Raw genomic sequence first — 22075 nt, forward strand, 5'->3', positions numbered from 1 at the left:
ATTTACACACATTATATACAAGGTATCAGTTTGTTACAGATTCATAGAAAAGTCAGCCATTACTTGGTCGCCGAGTACCATGACATTGCGTCACGTAATTTGTGTATGACTTAGCTACAGTAGATAAAATGTTAAGCCCATAAGACACAAAGAAGGCAAATATCTCTTTCCATACTGTTATGTTAAATAGATTCTTTTATGTACAGCTGAAGAATTTGTTTGAACGCGCTTATTCCAAGATCTATCCGTCTATTTTGGAAATATTCTTCTACGTTAGATAGCTCATTTATTGAGAAGGTTAATAGCCTACATAACATCACGTTACATGGGCGGAGGAAAAGCGTTAAGTGCGTAGAGCAGCTACTATAGGCGCACAGACAAATGTACAGTTTTATAGTATATGGTCAAAAATAACCCATAGAGATTGGCGCTATGAGAAATATTCACCATTCCTTACATCACCAATGCGCCACCAAACTCATAAACTAAGATAACATTTTAGTTAGTCAGCAACAATCTTAGGTGGTAGTTGGCAAATACGCCTCTTCATAGGTAAGTGGTTACCACTGCCATTGATATTGGTACCTTTTGTAATAAGATGTCTTGATAACTGTAGTAACACTTACTCACACATCCTTTAAACCGGAATACAACAATACCAAGAATTTCTGTTTTCCAGATATATAGTATTATATGATCCTTCGTAGAATAGGTGTTATTACTATAAGTCTCAGCGATTAATGAGTTTATAGGTAACAGAACAATTTTGGAACGAAACTTTCACTTTCAGTTTCTTCGCTACAATAAAAAGCCACATTCGATCTACATTTTATTAAAAATAACTACGCAGACTTGCAAATGGTACGCCTGATGTTAAGTAGTCACTACCACCCAAAGACATTGACATATCTAAATATATTTGTAGAAGAATAATGACTGAGACAGGGCCGGACCGTAAGTTAAGGGGGCCCTGTGCTAACACTACTTAGGGGCCCACATAAGACATATCTGAACGTTGACTTGAATTAAATTAATTGAATGGGATTGATTAATTGCAGGACTCGCAGGACTGCAAACAAGACGATCTGTTTAATTTAATAAATTTATGGATTCTTTCGTACTATCGTCTATTTTTTACTTTGACTTGACTTAGCTGGGGCCCCCTTGAATCTACGTGGCCCTGGGCTGAAGCCCAAAGAGTTATATGGTAGATCCGGCCCTGGACTGAGATTACTTCTTAGAAGTTCTGAACAAATATTAAAATTCCGTTCGGTTTTTCTCAGGTTTCTACGAAGACACTTTTTACTTTGCTGTGCTTCCATATCAAACAAAGAAAAAAATAAAATGTGAAGCAAACCCATTAAACCATAATTACATTATAAGACCTTTCACCTTTGTAAAATACTTCTATCCTTTTAAGAAAATATGTTATGGAAACCCGTAGCATGTGTAATCTACATTTAACGCAGGCTTCCCTGCTTACGTCGCGCATAATATTAACCAAAGTTAAAAACGAATATAATACGGTAAACTTAATATTCCAACACTGTCCTTCAAAGTTTTATGAATAATTAAATTTTGAAAATGTTTCATTTCAAACTAGCGACGCGCCCTGGTTTCGTACGTGCAATTTTTTAATATAATTATAAATTAAGCCCTATATCATGTAGCTTTCTACCAGTGAAAACGTTTTAAGAATTGGATCAATATTTTCGTAGATACAAACAACACCAAATGTCATTGCTGTATTATTTTTGACGTTTGTTTAATACCTCGTTCAAAGATTATTTTATTTGATAATTAATTTGGTGGTAGGTCTGGGTAGGTATAATTCACTCATCAGATATTCTACCGCCAAATAGCAGTACTCAGTACTGTTGTGTTCCGGTTTGAAGGGTGAGTGAGCCAGTGTAACTTACCATCAAGTGGCCCACCGATAATTTAGATTGTATGGAGGAAAGATTGATATCTCAAAAAAAGGTCGGGAAACGAGCCAAAGTCGCATACGATATGTTAGACCTGACATCTCACCTTGCTAATAAGCACCATGAACATTATATCCTCTCTGAAAATGGGTTGCTACTATCTGCCGACCAACTGTAGTACCGCTCGCGCTTCTTAGTCAAATCAAATATCGCGCGCTACCTCGGCTTATACGTCTAACATCCTTAACTTTACAAGCCCCAGCTTTGTGCAATCCCGCCATATACAGCGCCATTGTCTATGGGGGGTAGACTTACCATCAGGTGGCCTAGTTCCCTTCCCGCAGATATAAATCACCTTCGCAGATTGCAAGAAAGCCGAAAGAAAAATGTTACAAATTAAAAAGAAATTCATATTTGTTCAATTCAATACTTAGTTGAGTGGCTTTTAATTCATATTTATTTATGTTTACCAAATGCTTCAATGACGGCTTTAAAGACTCTAATGCGCGCTGCGTAGTATTTAGTAGTATTTTCAGTTGAGCATTACGAAAAAAAACGACCCCTCATTTATTAGTATTCACACCTTGGATATGTAGCGACATCAAGCCGTTTATAAACAATAATTGTTAGAAATAACACAATAGTTCCATTTACTAAGGTTAATTTAGAACGCAATAGTTTCAAACATATTTTTATCAGGACAACCAGAGAAAGGATCCATCGATCTTAATAAAAATTTAACTAACTTATTTGGACACCCGGTTGGACAAAAGTTGTTCTAAATATATTATGTACTCATTAACCGATACAATGAATTTACAAAGTTTGAGAATATGTAAATGACAATAATGCTATTAAAATTCCGTCTGAATTAATAAATATAACAAATATATATTTAAATAATACAAAGACACAAAGAGAAGAGCAAGAAAGAGATAGGTTGCTTCGTGGGGACATAACCGTTTTTCCTCACATGACAACTGCTGTCAGTTCACACATGTACATCTTAAATGAAACAGATTATAAATACTATTATAAATATAGAAAGGAAGCATAAATTATTAAGCAACGCGGATGAGACTGCGTTCTATAATTAAAATTAACATTTTTTTTTTTTTACGTAAAACTGAAGTTGAATACGTAGCGGTGTTTTCACGCGATTGAACCTAACATTATGAAGTTGTAGTTTAGAAACCCACTGGCACAGTTGCGAAACAAAGGCGATACGAGTCAATGGCATGGACGTCGTATCACAATTATTTTCAAACATGCCTTCAGGCTATGATGTAATTATAAAACAATGCGTTTGTTTTGATTTCAGACAACGATCTATCGTGTAATTATTTACATTTTAATTTCAATTAAAATGTGTATCAAGTGCGATAAACTTTGATGGAGTCGTCAGACGTGTAGTATGGCCAACTGTTTCTATTTTCTGGCAGCTAGTTTAAATTCTAAGTCGTGAGAAGATTCCTTTGTCGGGCAAGAAAATTCTTTTTCCGTTAAGTAGCCCATTTATTGAGATGGATTAGTTAGAGTGTTCAGTGAGTGTTTCTGAGTTTCTTTCGCCGGTTCTTCTCAGGTCAGGGTGTTTCCTTTTCCGAACCGGTGGTAGTGTTTAATTTGACTATCAATAAGTAAGTGTAGTGCTTCTATATTGAATAAAGGAATTTGAGTTTGAGTTTTAGTTTTAAGTTTGTTGCACTACTAACTACTAAAAGTAAATGTACTAAAAGGAACGAGCCAACTTTTTATTATCTTTGTGTGCGTGACAATTACTCTCGTCAATCGTCATACTACTTTAATAGTGTGCGTGTACTTCGTCAACTGTTGTACACTAGTTTTTTTTTCAATATATCTAGAAATATAAATAAAATCAAAGTATTTTTAAATGTATTCTAATAATATATTTAAAACTACTTTTGTTCGAATACAAAGAACAAATATTACCAGATACCGACCAGATACTTTCACGGAATTAAACAAAAACAGGGGGAGATTCTATTTACACATCATTGAAGTACTTTATCATTGTCGTTTCTCTATTCAACTAAACGCAACGTCCCCGTTGTAGTTCGGTCGAAGTAGTACCGGAATAGAATCTAGATTGTATCGTAACCGTTATAAGTTAGTGGAATATGCCCCTGAAAAATAACAGCATGTAAATTATATTCCACTGTTGTGAAAAGTACTTTTCTCGTTAATATGGGATGTTTGGGAATACGTTTGTATTGCAATACGATTGGTTAACTACTACTACTTTATACGAATGTATAAAGTAGTTTTTAAGACGGCTTACATCATCTATGCGTTGATATATAATATATTATGCGTATTGTTTTTAACATAACATACGATTGGAAAGTCCATTGACACCACACTACGAATATATTGCCCTTGGAATATTGAGGGAGACCCTGAATATATGTTAGTACGCAATGATTTGTATACAGTTTTATATTTACTATATTTAAAGGTAGGCCGACACTTGATGATAAGTGGTCACCACCACCCATAGACATTGACGCTGTAAGAAATAATAACCATTCCTTACATTACACCAATGCGCCACCAACCTTGGGAGCTAAGATGTTATGTCCCTTGTGCTTGTAGTTACACTGGCTTACTCACCCTTCACACCGGAACACAACAATATTTAGTATTGCTGTTTGGCGGTAGAATATCTTATGAGTGGGTGGTCTATATTAAACTTTTGTATTTAAGGACAAACATATATAAAAAAACACTCGACTGTCGGGACCCCTGCTTGGGTGTCGTTTTGCTATATATTATACTAGCGTCCCGCCCCTGCCTAGCACGGGTGATAAGATACACTACATAATATCTTACAACGCATCACAGTTTTTCAGTCAGACAATACAAACCGCTATGTCGCTCGTTTTAAAAAAAACGCATCAAAATTGACCGTTGAGTAATTTTAAAGAATTAGGCATACATAGAGACAGACAACGGTATACGAATTTGTTTAATATTATGTAATATATATATATATATAAAATCACAGAAACAATGTAATAAATTGACAACGTTTGAGAATAATTAAAAGACAAGGAATTAGATTGTCATCAATTAAATCTAAATTGAAATAATACTATTTAAAATCGTATATAATAGACAGAGACAGAAATAGAGGGAAAGATAAAGACAGAGGGAGAGAGAAATTGAGATTAATCACGTTATGATTTCTGTTTTATTGAAATGAAAGATAACAATTATGTAGATGATTAACTAAAAGCAAAAAATATTTAGGGTCGTGGTACAAGTTGTCACTAGGTACTCTTCAATCTCAAGACGTTGATCAGACTCAGAAATAAACTTTATCCCATAGTTAAACTTTGTTGAAAATTGGTATACAAAGGTATACCTTTAGGGTGAGTAAGGCAGACGCTGTTTTTTCCTAAGTGGATTCGAACTTAAGGTTAACCGGTTCGATACAGGCTAAAGTTGAAATATTCGGTTATTCCCTCGAACAATATGTATCTATTATACCTATAAACCTGTTTATTGTAAAAAGCGCATTAAAATCAGTTACGTAGTTTAAAAGATTTCAGTGTACAGACGTCTTGGAGCGATTTTTTTATTATACCATGTAGAGATTAACATACATACATAAACATAAGCAGCCCGTAAATGTCCCACTGCTGGGATAAAGGCCTCCTCTCCCTTTGAGGAGAAGGTTTGGAGCATATTCCACCACGCTGCTCCAATGCGGGTTGGCGGAATACACATGTGGCAGAATTTCGTTGAAATTAGACACATGCAGGTTTCCTCACGATGTTTTCCTTCACCGCCGAGCACGAGATGAATTATAAAAACAAATTAAGCACATGAAATTTCAGTGGTGCCTGCCTGGGTTTGAACCCGAAATCATCGGTTAAGATGCACGCGTTCTAACCACTGGGCCATCTCGGCTCATTAACACTTCATACTCATTGACACACGCTGTATATTAATTTTATGACGTGACAAGATGTTCTAAAAATAAAACAGAAACAGTAGAAGCATATATTATTATTAATTAATGTAGTTTACATTTATTTTTTCAAGCAGGGGTCTCGTTGTATTGGTCGGGTTGTTGCTAAGCGCGTACTTCCGGCCGCCTATTACCGCACGATACGGGCTCATACGATACTTCTACTGGATTTCCCCTTTGATCCGGTTCACCCTTCCCTAGTATACCTGCAACCCCCCTATTACTATAGGCACTCCGGGCTTAGTTTGGACGTCCAGTCGACATAGTTCCGAGTACCGAGTAGCCGGATTACTGGAAACGCCACGCTCCAAGTCTAATGTAATTTACCTATCGTAGGCCGGTAGTAGGCGGAATGTTGAAATAGGAAAATTCGTTAGTATCGACCAGCTGTTTCGAGTGCAAACTGCAAACACAACTGGAGGTCACCGGCATCGACGCCTAACTTACCATTATATTCAAATACCTATTTAATATTAAATATTCAAACTTCACGCTCAAGCCGCTGAACCGATTTAGATGATATTTGGTATGAAGATAATTTGAGTTCAGCGGAAGGACCCCTCCCCTTACCCCTCCTGGGTGTAAAATGAGGTTGCCGGTTTGTGTGGTACACGTATCGTTTAATAAGTTTCGCACGGGTTAAACCGCAGGTTATTATTAAATTTACCTATTAAATTTATATATTTTTTTAATATTTGCGACGGACTATTTACTTGTACCTATTTTGTAAAATAACCATTTTTTTAACTAGAATAGTTTAAAAATATTCCTTGATAGTATAGTTGTTAATAGTATCTTCAAAAGACGTTAAATGATTAAATATTTATATTAAATAAATTGAAGAGAGTATATATTATACACTCTGTTTAAATATACTATAATAAGGCCAGGAATCGAACCCGAGACCTCGGGAGTGGCATACCCATGACAAACCGGTGTACACACCACTCTACCACGGAGGTAGTAAACTGTAGTTATTATTAATTTTTATTGTGATATGGATTATATTAAAGAGGACGGTATGAAATTCAGTGCATGAAAAATCGATAATGAACATGCTTATTTACGATTATTGAATCGAACATGCAGATTGTAAATTATTCGATTCGAATCATTCGCTATCAAACATGTATTGATTAGGTCGAATGTGACATTTGAATTTCAATTGCGGTTATGACGAAAAAAGGTTCGCTCCAATTAGTACAATACTATAGCGGATGACATAGAACTGTGTATCTGTTTTATTTTTTATTTTTAAATATACTTCTTTTTAGTTGTCTAATGTAATAACGGTTATTTAATTATTACATATTTAAATTGTGAATGTAAAAATAAGAAATTACATTTATTATAATATTAATTATAATTATTTTACTATTAAGAAGTAGATTATTATTATTATTATTTTGTTGGAATTAATTATTTGCATAGTATTAAAAACTATATTTAATTACGCCTACGGATTACATAAGTACCTACACGCAACTATTTTTTTTTTTTATTAGTTCTTCAAATAATTTCTTAAATTCAATTACATATTATAAATGTATGGATAAAACCAATCTTATACAAAATGACAAAGCGTGAATTTGATAGCCGTTGTTTTTAAGAGATAGTAAAGATTTAATTGTCCGTCAAATTACGTTAATCTTTACAGTTATACTAGCTGTTGAACGCTCGCGTCGCTGGGCATTAAAATAACCTGAAAAAAGGCGGAAAGATCAACGGCATTCAAAAATTTAATAGCTTATAAACATCTACGGACGATTTCGCGTTGATTATCATTCAGTAGTCTTCACGAATGAAGCAGAAAAAAACATTACATGTATAAAATACATTACATATTTTCAAGTTGCTACGGAACACCAAAAATATCCGGCTGCTCGATCTTGGATGGTAATTATGATGATGATAATTTTTGAACGGCACACTTTTTTTTAATTTACTTTTTTTTCGGAATTTATAAGTTATTGGCCATATTGGCTTCGACAGCGTCACCAAGCGCGAAGGTGAAGACTCAAGCCAGATGTTTGAAGTCTATTTAACGGCTCAGATTACTCACGTCCTAAGGGTGCCCTCGGCGGAGGGCACAACTTGTTCCTTAATACATAACGCAGACATGCGATACGTACGTGATTTTAACGCTTAGATTATTTCATTTAATCTGTTCTCCGTAAAAAATAAAGTAAGGTTTATATCAATCAATTGTTTTATTGATCGTTAAACAAAATTGAAGCAACGATAGAAATTCGTTTCACCTTTAAAGAAGTCTAGGTTTATTTTTGCGATTTAATTATTACTAGCGATTCAATCCTACACAGTCGATGCATATTTTATAGGAGGAATGCCGACGTTTTCGTTTGTATAAACTTTAAACATGGTAACACATATTTTCATTGCTCCCGGGAAATGTTTAGCCGGACGTCTGATAAAGAAAGTAAAAATGCAGATACAGATAAAATTAATTTTTTTAATAGCGTGAAGTATAAACCATTAAATGTTTGTCAATGAATCGCGTATCACATGATTCATTATACTTTTTCTCGTCACGGTCTTCATCAAAATCTGGTTCAAGTTCACTTTACTCCTGAGCAATAAAAAGTATTGATATTAATTGGTAATAGAATATTCACGTGGGGCTTTTCTTATCCAGGTAGTACCCACCAATACCACATATAGTCATTTAAATATTGATTTTTTTTTTAATTAATTTCTCAAGGTTAGTCGAAGTCTTAACCAATCAGTCAGATCAATGTTGAATGAATATTATAGAAAAATAATTTGACAACAGTTTTGGAATCATACTAAAAATAAAACTACGGAACCGACTTGAATGTAAGATAAGAATTTAATAACTTGTGTTGAGATGTCATCTTTAACGTAAAGTTGAGTGGCAGCTAATTTGTTGCGCTAAATTTTTTAAAACCATAATAACTTTTTTTATTATTCCACTTGGTGAAAAACAAGTGTATTTTTTTAATTAATTTATTTAATTAATGAAGTAAACTAAATACATCGTCACATATGTCTTCGTTTTTAAAAACATTTCCGTATTTTTAGGCTATAGTGTTCAACGACGAATAAATTTTGTTTAATTTAATTTCAATTGAATAGAACAACAGATAAAAAAACAAATATTCGTTCTTTTTTTAAACCGGATAAAACAGCATTTAAATTATTTTATACTATTAATCTTTGTGGAGTTCTTCATGTCATTAGGCTAAGCTCTGCAGTGCGATACTATAAGAATTAATTTCGTATCTCACTCTTGAAATGTTGATAACCGACTTAGGGTGATACACCATTTTGATACGTATATCCTACAAATTTTATATTTAATATAGTCAATATCGCATATCACCTTGTGAACCTCTGCTATTTTCACAGAAGGCAATACAGTGTTATGTTCAAAATAGTTTATTCTAATAAAGACACAATTTCACTTACATGAAAAATCAATAAATACCATTAGATAGTTTCTGACTAGGATATACTATGAATAAAATTTTACTAATAATATATAAGCGAATGTTTGGACGGATGGGTGTTTGTTATTCAATCATGTCAGAACGACTGAACGGATCTAAATGAAATTTGGCGTAGGGATAGATTTTATTCTGTACTACGACAAAGGCTTTTTTATCCCGAAAAAATACTAATGAACTGAGAATCGTAGCCTCATAGGCGGAACCCAGTAGTTACATATAATGGGTATACTTCTGTAAAGCGCATACCGCATATCGATCTGAATTTTTCATAATAACGTATAATATCACGAATATTATATTGTAAGTTTGCTGATTATATTTCATTTAAAAGGTAACTGTAATGACGTTAGCAATGCATTAACACGGACACAAAGTTCGTTAGTGATCAATAATTTAGTTTTCAACGTAAAAAATAATAAAATGCATCGTTTACGTCATCTAATGTAGAACAACATACTTAGCTAACAATAAGCAATGTTTATTTTAATTTGATGATTTCCTCCTGACCGAAATCGGACTGAAAGGAAAACCCTCAACCGTGTAGGACATATTATGACGCACAAGGTGTGTGCACGGTGAACTCTCACAATCGAATGAGATGGCAAAACCCGAAAAGACAGAATCAGCTTTACTCGCTTTCCAATGTATGGGATTTTACTTCCATATCCTGACTCCGAGTTGCTGAGGATATGTCAACAGGAAAATCCAATAACTTTTTACTAGTCCGACTCAGGGCTTGAACGTAGGACCTCAGGAGTCTGCCTTTTACGTTAGCCTATAGACAAACGTCCTTAAAGTCCTTCTGATTTAAATTTAACAGATATTTCAGTATTTTTAGGAATCACTTACGCTTAGGATCTTTAGGTATCACTTAAGCTGAAATTGAATATTCATTTATCATCACTAACAGGGCGGCTCAGCAAAAATGCCAATCAATTGTCTTATTTCAATTATTTACATACATAATACGTCATATATGCCAAACCTATGTACAACTTCGGGATCAAGCTTCAGATAAGTATAACATTTCCACACAATAAAAAACTGTTAGTAATCAAATTTCTAAAGTTTTTGACGGTCTGGTAAAATTTACGATTACGCCAATGCCCAAAAACGTGCCCTTACTTGGAGTTTAAGCATGCTGCATACAAAATTTAATCAAATATCGAAAATTATTTATAATATTAGTATCTATAGATTATTATTTATAAAAAAAAGTTTTTTAAATAGCATTCATAGCACTTTATGCACGATTTTCGCTCCACGAAAGACGGCTGGAAGAATGGGGACCTGCCCTTAGCCCTTTACTATAAAAAAGCCCAATCAGGATGAAGATGTTCTAAATACCCTGAGGCAAAGATCTGATAAGGCAGGCCAGCGTTATATACAAATGGGCAAGTCGTAACTTTCCACAATGGCGGATGTACGGTTGGTTATAAGTGGGTAATATTTGTATCAGTCAAATCCCACAGACATCCCACCCCCGCGCAGCAGTCGAATGGATAGAAAGAGCAGCGAGTAATGCGCTTTCCGACGAGAAAAGAATAAATAAATAAAGGCTAAACAAAATTACTAACAACTGAGTTTGAATTTACATTCCGAACCGTGAATAGTTTCAATACATAAAATTTACATGAATAATCTATTTTGATTTTATTTAACTTGTAATGTATGTTTGTTTGGGTCAAATCATGCAAGCTGAATTAGCGCCACTTGTTGTTATGTTACGGAGCAGATATTTTGCAATTAACGTGTTGCTTCGGCTCCGATGGCAATGCCAATGATGAGCCTAACCTGATCCTACACCAGGATTAGCTCAAGTCTTCTTCTTCTCAACAAACAACAACACACCTAACAGAAATTTTGTGTAAAATATTTTTTTGATTTATTAATACCCGTAGCCATATGGAATGAATACCGCATATAATGAAGGGTCTATGGTTCAGTAATTCTACAATGAAGCGCTCTCAAGCTTTAATATAAATTTCTATGTCGTCAGAATCACTTTATTCAAATTTAATTCAGTGTAAATAAATAAGGGCGAATAAATCTAAGCTAATTTTCATTTACGACATCACATTTGAAAACTCTAAAATGACCAGTACTAAAGTTCTCTACTATATTGTGCATGTATTATAAATATAAACCTTCCTATTGACGCACTCCATCTATTTAAAAAAAAAAATCGCATCAAAATCAGTTCCGTAGCTTTAAAGATAAGCATACACAGGGACAGACAGATAGCGGGAAGCGAATTTGTTTTATAATATGTAGTGATAATAAATATTCCTAAAACTAATAAGGTAAACAAGGCTTGTTATCTTTTCCATACGGTTTGGAAAAACCTATAAAAGGGTTTATTGATTATTATTATAATTACCAACTCATACGTCTGAAATATCGGCAAACTTTTGATACTCTCTACTGATTTTGATGAAATATTTACATTTTTATTTATTTTTCAATGATGATAATACTGTACAAACAGACAGAATTACAATAAAATATTTAGATATTAGATATTTTAAGATAATTTGCACATAGTTACATTACCTTAATGTGAGGCAGCTATTTCGATATCTTAAGACCCATTTGATGTAAAATTTTAACTTCATTGACTATGTGAGCAATGGTTACTATATCTTACAGTGCCAACTTCTCAAGACAGTGGTGATTACCTATGGAGCATATTTGTAAGTCTACCTTCCTATTTCAATAGGAAAAACTCACATATTCAACTTTTTTTATTTTCGTGGATGATACCACGCTGATCACGATATCTTTCTTATATCATAAACGCGAAAGTTTGGATTGATAGATGTTTGTAATTCAATCACACCAGCACGGTTGAATGGATCTTATTGAATTTTGATTATATTCTGGAATGGCAATAAGTTGTCTTTTTATCCTGGAAAAATGTACCTAACACCTGCAACCACCATCTACCGTCAGACGGTCGAAACCTCGACCGGAAACTGGTAATAAATAAAATCGAAACAAACTTCTCAATTGATTATTCAATAATTGTTGTTAAATGACTTAATATTAATTTTATACTTCGTCCATATATTTATTATATAACGACCACTTTTGTAAACAGTCATCCGTCGGTACTGTCAGTAACCTTTACGCAAGTACCGACAACTATATACTATAACTGTACTAAGCTTCAACTCAATCGGTCGATACGCTAACATATGGAATAAAAACCAAAACAAATATTGATTCTGACATATATAATGTGTTTTATGTGTCTCTTTGTGGGTGTGTGCGTGTGTGTTTACGTGTGATAATAAAAATGTATTATAACTACATTTCATTTGAAAATATGAATTAATGAATTCTCATTATAAAGAGCCGTCTTCGCTTCACGACAGTCATGATATATTTTTAACCGAAAGAGATCCTAAAAGGTTTTTAATGTGTTTTCGCAAATTCAATTACGAACGGTGTCATGTCACCTTCTCTAATGAATATGACTCATCATAAATTAATATTAAGTCATTTAACAACCATTATAGGATAATCGATTGAGAAGTTTATTTCGATTTTATTTATTAGCAGTTTCTGGTCGAGGTTTCGACCGTCTGACGGTAGAGGGTGGTTGAAGATGTTAGGTACATTTTTCCAGTATAAAAAGACAACTTACGTGCCATTCCAGAAAATAATCTATAACTCTGCCAAATTTTAAAACATCCATCAACCCAAATTTTCGCATTTATGATATTAGAAAGATAGCGTGATCAGCGTGGTTTCATCCACGAAACCGTTTACCAAATATTTCAATAGCTGAACCTGTACAAAATTTATAAAACGCCCCCTTAACTCCGTCTAGGGGTGAATTAAAAAAATGTTGCTTATGTCCACCCCCAGGACTGAAACTAACTTCATACCAATTTCATCTAAATTAGTAGCAAAGAGGCAACAGACAGAGTTACTGTCGCATTTAAAATATTAGTATAGATAAATATACCACTACATATTATTAAAAGCCCGTCCGTGTCTGTTTGATTGAATGCGACTGATTGAAAAACAACTGAACGGGGTTTTCACCAATGGACGGAGTGATTCACAAGGAAACATTAATGTCTTGTGTAAATTGTCTGGAATGTGCCCAGGAACGGTAACCAAGGTTGGTGGCGCAATGGCGCTGTAAGGAATAACTATTCCTTACAGCGCCCTTGTCTATGGACGGAGGTGACCACTTACCATCGGGTGGCCCATTTGCTCGTCCGCATACTTGTAAAATAAAATATTTAACAGATTAGCCACCTTTTTTATATCCTTTAAATGAATAAAATAGGTTACTCGTTTATTAATCTTATTGTATAACTTTTAAAAAAAACCTCCTCGTTATCGGACTAAGAACTAGTCTGTTCTGAATCACCGTGCCCTGGGGTATACAGCTCTTCGTAAAAGTTAAGAATGAAGTTTCACATGAAATTGAAAATTCCCTTTTCCTTTGTTATGACGATGAAAGGAGAAAATCTAGAGAGTCTACCGGGTTTTAAAATTATACGACTGCGAGAGATAATCAAAAACGATGTAGTCTGTCTGTATTCGTTTATTTTTTATATAGCTTCACTTTCATGGTTGTATTGTTTTAAGTGTATCATTACATAGTATAAAACAAAGTCGCTTACCGCTGTATGTCCCTGTATATGCTTTGATCTTTCAAATTACACAACGGATTTTGATGCCGTTTCTTTTAATAGATAGATTAATTCAAGAGGATGATTTATATGTTTAATACATGCACAATATAGTAGAAACACTGATTATTTTAGATTGATGTCGACATCGAAATCAATCCTAAAACCCATTCCAATCATAAGAGACAAACAAACAACTTATAAAATGAATTGACGCGACATCATTGGTCTATTTTTTTATATCAATAAATATAAAAAACCGTTTTCAATGTGAGCGAAGTTGCTATAAAAACTTTTTAAGTAAAATTAATGTGGATATAGGTAAACATGCGTTATAGTGTCGTATTGTAAATAAAGATATATTCATCAAGAACAAATCAGAATATGTAAATGCTAAATGTCGATTAATAAATATCAAGTGTAGAACTTACCTACTAAAGTTTAAATTACTTGACGCGAGGATCTCCGGTAGGGTACCCCAGAGCGTCTGATGCAAGTCTCTTACGGGCGCTCCCCACCAGCTCGCATGCCAGTACCTCACTGTGGATGACACGCAGCATCTCACTCCTGATGGAATAGGAAAAGGATTAAATGGCAGGTGACTGTTGACAAAAGTACAAATGAAGTGTCTGGTATGCGATTTCAGAAGAACTGCCTCATTCAATTGCAGCTTTTTACAACAGCCAGACAAATATATATATTTCTGTTTGTTACTGTAATGTATAAAGGTAAATAATTATTATAGTGTGTATACCGAGGAAAAGTTTAGTCTTTATTTGGTTGAAATTGGCTTATTTACTTATCGTCCGCGGCATCGGTTGCCTTTTAGGTGTTAGTCGCCAGGTATAAAAAAAAGAATATGTCCTTTCTTGGGGTTCAAGTTTGCTCCCCAACAAATTTCATCAAATTCAGTTCAGTAATTTGACGGAAAGTGTAGCAGACAGAGTTAATTCCGCATTTATAATATTAATAATACAAAAACGCGAATAGAACAGCTATCTTATTATATCAAATGCTTTTAAAATGTCCAATGGCCAGGTTTTATTCCATACTAATGAGAATCCGAAGGCTAGCTACATTTTTTTTTAAATATGTTAGCGACGGAGAGCTAGTTTAGCTAAACGTCAATATAGACTGTCGCTAAAAGCCTGATAATTGAGTTTAATATTTGTACTTTTGTCGATATCAATTGCAAATTCAAACATTATGCATCATGATAAATACACGAGTGGCCGCAAAAATATTCCATTTAATTAAGACGATTTCATAGTTATGGTGGAAGAAAATATCTTTTGTAAAATGTGATTAAAAATGATGACATGCATTTTTTATACATTTCAGGAAGGCAGACGTGCTAATGGGACGTAAGGCGCATATTCCTTGTACCAATATTTACAGTGTCTCCCTCATCCAAACTGTAACAGCCATTTATATGTGAATAAAATAATTGATGTGGGCGATAAATTTAAGCAATTGCTGTATCGTATTTGTAACCTTTGTTACGTACGTATCACGTATGGAATAATTTTCATTTACTAAATTTCGTTTTTGATATCACAGACGATAAATTGGTTCAACATCGGGCTATGAAGAAAGTGTGAGATTCTGTGTCGGTGTTCATTTATTTCAGTATCTAGCGAAAGTGTAAAAATATTTCATCGTAACCTCCGAGCACGTACGAAACGATTTCCACTTGACATTTAGACAATGTCTGATATTTGGCAACGATAAAAATAGTGTCAGATTTTTTTTTTTATAATGCCTATAAGTGGGCGTATTGGCAATGATCCGAACCAAGTCACGTTAGTACTTCGTAGTATGCCCTCTGCCAAAAGCCCACGCACACGAGAACACACCTTTATTGCGGCTATGAGAATCCGAAATACTCTTGGAATACAAATTATTATAATAAAGGGAATATCTGCTTTTAATATCTCCGTTATGACATTTAGGAACGATTAACTTGTCGATATTAGTAGATTCTTATCGAATTTAGAACGACTCATTGACTTACCATTAGTCAAGGAATTAAGAACTGCTCGTCCTGACTTAGCTCGGCTAAATTACAGATTCTGTCATATATGTTTTTTTCTGAAACTTTAACCGTTTACGCAGCGCACGCAACAAAAGTTTTCAAAAGGAATATTTTTCCGCGTTTTGCAACATTTTTCATTGATACTCCGCTCCTCGCTACCTCGAAAATTGGGCTATCTAACACTGAAAGAAACTTTTCAAATCGGAGCAGTATTTTCTTCCAGTTTTTTATAATTAGTATAGATAAATGAGTGGAGTTTTCGTTGTTACACTTAACTGAAGAAACTTAAGCAATTTACATAAAACGAATAACAGGAGATGAAGCGCGTTTCGTAGATTTCAGTATATATTTTTGATTTTATTATATAAGTATACAATAAAATATAGCGCGTTTAGGAGGTTTTAGTACATAATATTATTGTGTACTAAAGTACAACTACTAGTATTATATGTTAAAATAAATTTTCAATTCTAACAGGAATACAACATCACTAAGTATTGTGTTTGGCGGAATAATATCTGCAAAATTACACGAGTTAGATACGAAGTGATTCGCTGACACTAGATTAATAGTTCAGTATCCCTAAGGAACACAAGAATCTTTATTTGCAAAAAAAAAAGCATTGACTTCGATTAAAAACTTTTATTTGTAATATATTAAACATTTCATGATCTTTTTAATTTCTTAGAAGGTTAAGAATATTATTATTTAGTTTTTAGAGCAATTTTATTTCTGAGGTTGGCATATGATTTGCACCTGAAATTCTTAGTGTTATTGAATCCAGAAAATAGATTAGAACGAAACATAACGAAATGTTTTTTTTTTGAAGAAATAAACATATGTAGTACAACCTATATGTATCGTATGTTTTTAGTTTCGTAATGAAAAATAAATCTTGTAAATATTTTTAGGCGTTAGGTTTGAATTGGAAACATTTATTTTAAATACCTCAAATGTATGCCCAGCGGATCCTAGAAAGTCTACAAGCTTTGAACGAGTTGTACGACCAGCTGCACTAGTGGGAGTACCTACCGTGGGGCATTGACTCGGCCATCACAATTGGACAAACCATTCGCGTGCATCTATTTCGTCAATGACGACGTCACCCGTACATTAAGTACGAATTAGTTGTATCTAGTCGATATAGAAATTAATTCATTTGTCTCTATACATACTTTGACATCTGTGCCTTTTAGAGTTTAAATTTTTTTTGTATTTGATCTTGATATAAGCGCTTATGTTACTCGGTTCCAACGAATGAATTTATTTTACTTAGTGGTAGGGCTTTGTGCAAGCCCGTCTGGGTAGGTACCACCCACTCATCAGATATTCTACCGCCAAACAATAGTACTCAGTATTTGTTGTGTTCCGGTTTGAAGGGTGAGTGAGCCAGTGTAACTACAGGCACAAGGGACATGACATCTTAGTTCCCAAGGTTGGTGGCGCATTGGTGATGTAAGGAATGGTTAATATTTCTTACAGCGCCATTGTCTATGGGCGGGGGTGACCACTTACCATCAGGTGGCCCATTTGCTCGGCCGCCTACCGATAAAATAAAAAAATAAAACATTCAATCGCGTTTTAATTGAAGCAGACGAGATCTTTGATAATGAGTATATCTACATAGTTAATAATAAATTTGTTTCATTTTTGCGTTGCGACCGATCGAAAGCATATCTTGTTATGTCGTATAGTAACTGATTGGTAGCTTTTTTTTAAGGTAAACCTTCGCTATTTGTAATCATCTACATAGCTACTGACTTTGTGCTCTATTTTTACAAATATCAGCGAGCGACAAAATTAGTCTCGATAGACCCTCGTATAGTTTCACATCGTCAGTATTTTGGCAAAAGTACCACTCAGAAATATAATTTGATCGCCTACCTAAAAGAGCATAATTTAAATACAAAATTTCAAAGGTAATGTATTGACGAGCTGAATAAGAGTTTTAATGAGAATCACCATTGTATTCAATAAAAAAATGACCGACTCGGATTATCCCTACTGAAGAATATGTTTCGTATTTAAACTTGCCCGATGCATTATGTTAATTTTTTTTTGTATATCGTATTAATTTCAATTTACGTCGCCCAAGTTGAAGTTGCCACCGACTTCCGGGGTCACGAACATAAAACATTCCGGAATGCGTGTTTTTCGTAATTATTTTCCTCTTCCTCTAAAACGGTTTTACTGATTGGATGATATCTTTTTGTCCTTTTGGAATCATCGGGATGGCATCGACGAATACTTTTTTTTTTTAAAATATTAATATAGATATAATCCATAAAGTTCAGCCTCTTATTCATCTTTACAAGGTTAAAAATAACCCGGGATAAAGTCTTTACTTTACCCGTAGGAAATGTCCGAAATACGGTTCCAAAAAATATCATCGATTATAAGAAAAAATAAAATATTACCAAATAAAAAAAATATTAAAAACATGAATATGAGTTTTCGATTACAATTCATTCATGTTTTTTATTTATAGACGTCATTAGCATTTTATTAGCATATAATGACGTTTGTGTATATATTTTCTTAACGACATTTCTTATGTAATAAACTATTACAGCTTTTAAGTAAATAATAATCTAATTTGAACTAGAGATACATATTGTTTATGATTTTGTCTCACACCTGTCTTATTATCCAATCCCACAAACTGATATTTATATTGTTAACTAGCTGCTCGTCCCGACTTCGCTTGGCTATACTACAAAATACAAGATTTTGCTCTCATTGGTCGTAGAGGGATGATAAATAGATTTTTTTTTATGATAAAGGTAGACAGACAAGGCTAATTGATGGTGAGTATTCACCACCGCCCATATAAAATGGCTCTGTAAGAATATTATCCATTCAATATTACACATCGCCACCATCTTTCGGAACTAGGTCGTTACATCCCTTGCACCTGTATTTACACTGGCTCACTCCGGAACACAACAATACCGAGTACTGCTGTTTGGCGGTAGAATATCTGATGAGTGGGTGGTACTTACCAAGACGGGCTTGCACAAAGCCCTATCACCTAGTTCTATAGCCTACCTCGATAAATGGGCTATCGAACACTAAAATAATTTTTATACCAGTAGTTTCTGAGACTAACGTTTAACTAATCAAATAATCTTTATAATGTCAGTATAGATTTAAGTTTTTCTATTGATTTGATTTTGATTTATTTGATTGAATTTAACCAAAAATTACTCTTTTTAATAATTAAATATAAGTATACATACTAAGACGCACTAACGTCATATACTGATAATATCGGCTACCTGTCCTCAGCCTATCACCTGAAGCGAACTAAGTTTAATTACATATTAAGATATATATAAATATTTAAAATAAGAATATCAATTTTGATATTATTTTCAGTAGGACAAGCAACGGAAGATCTATGTTAGCCATTTTGGTTCGATGTACATACAGGTGCGATTGTACGATCAAGGTCAAATTGGAGCAGACATTACGTTTCATATGTAACGATCGAAGAAAAGATTTATTTTAATTTAAATCTTATGTTTTATTAACATACAGTTATCTATACTAATATTATAAACGCGTGAGTAACTCTGTTGGTCTTTCACGGTCAAACCGCTGATTTTAACAAAATTTGGTATGACACAAGCTTGAACTCTTTGACATTGGCTTCTTTTTATACTTAACACTTGACAACCAACCACTAAGTCGCGAGGGATGTCACGGGCGACACTTATTATTAGGAAAATGTTTACGATTTCATTGAAATACAAAAGACAGAATGGCTTACTAAAATAACTGCTAGTGGAGGGTTTCTATTTGTATGCAAATGACTGAATGATTCCTTTTGTAACGGTATTATTGCGATCCCAGAACACAAGAGCGCGGCTGTTAAGAAACACACTAACTAGAAAATAAATTATTATACTATAGACATATCAAAATTCATACAAAGTGGCCCAATGTGTTCCCAGTGAAGTTTTGACTTCCAGGATATATTTCATACATATATAATTGTATTTAACTAACATGACTTTTTTTAGATGTTGAAAAAGAGTAACTACTGAGTTTATTGCCGGTTCTTCTCGGTAGAATCTACATTCCTAACCGGTAGTAGCTTCACTTAAATGACGATGTTCGTTAAATGAAGTTTCAAAAGTGCTTGTAAAAGCCTACTTGAATAAAGTATATTTTGATTTGATTTACACTCACCAAAAGTCATATCACTTTCCGTGTGTGTGTTCTGCGTGAACTTAGTAGCGAACTATGTGTCAATATTTTTTCGACGCGTTATCAGTTTTGTATGTCTATCAAAATTTCAGCTTTCAAGATTAATTTGGCTGTGCGGTAACAATGAGTCAGAACAAACTTTTTATAAATAATATTATTGCTCAATGAAAGCAAACAATAGTCACAATACATTAGAGCATAATACACAATTTCAATAAATATGACTTTAGAGACTTGTCGCTTTAAATAATTGTGGGTGGTGGTCTATTTACTTTTAAAAGCCAAACGATGTCCATCTAGCTTGTCCTTGGTGTCAGTTAGCGACGTAATACAAAATTTTAAGTCGTAATAGAAGAACCCACGCCAGAGACCGTTTTGGCGCAAATCAAAATTCTTATAGACGATCTTAATCTGCGAGAGAGAAGGTTCATCACACGACACCTAGTGGCTGAAGCGCGTGATACTTAAACGAAGATTGATTCAAACACAAAACTTCCGCACAAAACATGTGTTGCTGGGCGAGCAATACATTTTTTGTGCGGAAGTGTTGGATGAAAATCTACCACATGTGTATGCACCAACTCCTATTGGAATAGCGATATGGAATAAGTTCCAAACCTGTTCCTTAAAAGGAAACGAAGCCTTAGCCCAATAGTGAGACATTTACACGCTGTTACAACTAGTACAATATTCCGGAAATGTTACAAATCAGGTACACCTACTACCAATAGATAGTATAAGAGGTTTCTTAATACAGTTAAGCGGGCAAACAGATGGGTCGTCCGATGGTGAGTGGTCACCACCCCCAATAGACATTGGCACTGTAAGAAATAACAACCATTCCTTACCTTGGGATGTTATGCCCCTTATGCCTGTAGCTACACTGGTTCGCCATTTCAACCGGAAAACAAAAATACTAGAAGGTCAGGATAGTAATCGATTACAGGAGTGATCTGTGATCTAAGAATTTACTGGCCGTTAAAATCTCGTGCGTGAAAGTTTCATTGTAATTAATCGAATCGAATGATTCAGTAAGACACATGAAACTATCCAGATGCTCATCAAGCGGGTGATAGATTTAAAAGTACCTACAAATATTCCTAATCATTGTTGCCAATGCATTATTTAAAAAAAAACTTTTAACTTGCAATCTTTCTTAGTTTGTTTTGGTCAAATCTTGCAAGTTGAATTAAAACTACTTCCTGTATGTTTTTTTATGTAGATTAAATTTTACATGATCGTTCAGTTTTAATGAGAATGAACCTTAGTCGTAAGCTTGACTTGATTCTACACCAACTCCAGGTGAAAGGAACTCCTCAATAATCAACATCGTTGACAAGGAATATTGTAAATAATCTATTCTTAGGGTTCCATACCCAAAGGGTAAAACGGATCCTATTACTAAGACTCCGCTGTCTGTCCGTCTGTCACCATGCTGTGTTTCGTGAACCGCGATAGTTAGACACTTGAAATTTTCACAGATGATGAATTTCTGTATCCATGTGTATAACAAAAATGACTAAAAAACGGAATAAAATAAATATTTAAGGAGGCTCACATACAACAGGCATGTTTTTTTATTTTTATTGATAGTGGTACCCTTCGTGCGCAAGGCCTACTCGCACTAGGCCGGTCTTTCTTTGTAGTATTTTTTTTAACTATTACAGTTCCTTTAAAATATTGACGTGTTGTCAAATAATTAAAAAATGTGTAATGTAGATTAAAGTATGTTTATATTTTAAACACTTCGTGTATACGTGATAATCACA

The 22075-nt window shown here is 34.0% G+C and overlaps 1 protein-coding gene across 3 annotated transcripts in view; it reads right to left on the reverse strand.

Annotated features, from left to right (window-relative positions):
* The window catches only part of LOC125070797 (cell growth regulator with RING finger domain protein 1-like), a 51546-nt gene that overhangs the window by 25489 nt on the left and 3982 nt on the right, over positions 1-22075 (reverse strand). For all 3 annotated transcript variants that reach the window (XR_007119890.1, XM_047680771.1, XM_047680770.1), the window contains exon 3: positions 14491-14626. Coding sequence is in view for 2 of the 3 variants with exons in the window: in XM_047680771.1 (XP_047536727.1) it covers positions 14491-14626 (136 nt within the window). In the remaining variant the exon portion in view is untranslated. The remainder of the gene's footprint in view (positions 1-14490; positions 14627-22075) is intronic.

The sequence above is a fragment of the Vanessa atalanta genome, chromosome 18 (assembly GCF_905147765.1).
Source record: "Vanessa atalanta chromosome 18, ilVanAtal1.2, whole genome shotgun sequence".
NCBI lineage: Eukaryota > Metazoa > Arthropoda > Insecta > Lepidoptera > Nymphalidae > Vanessa > Vanessa atalanta.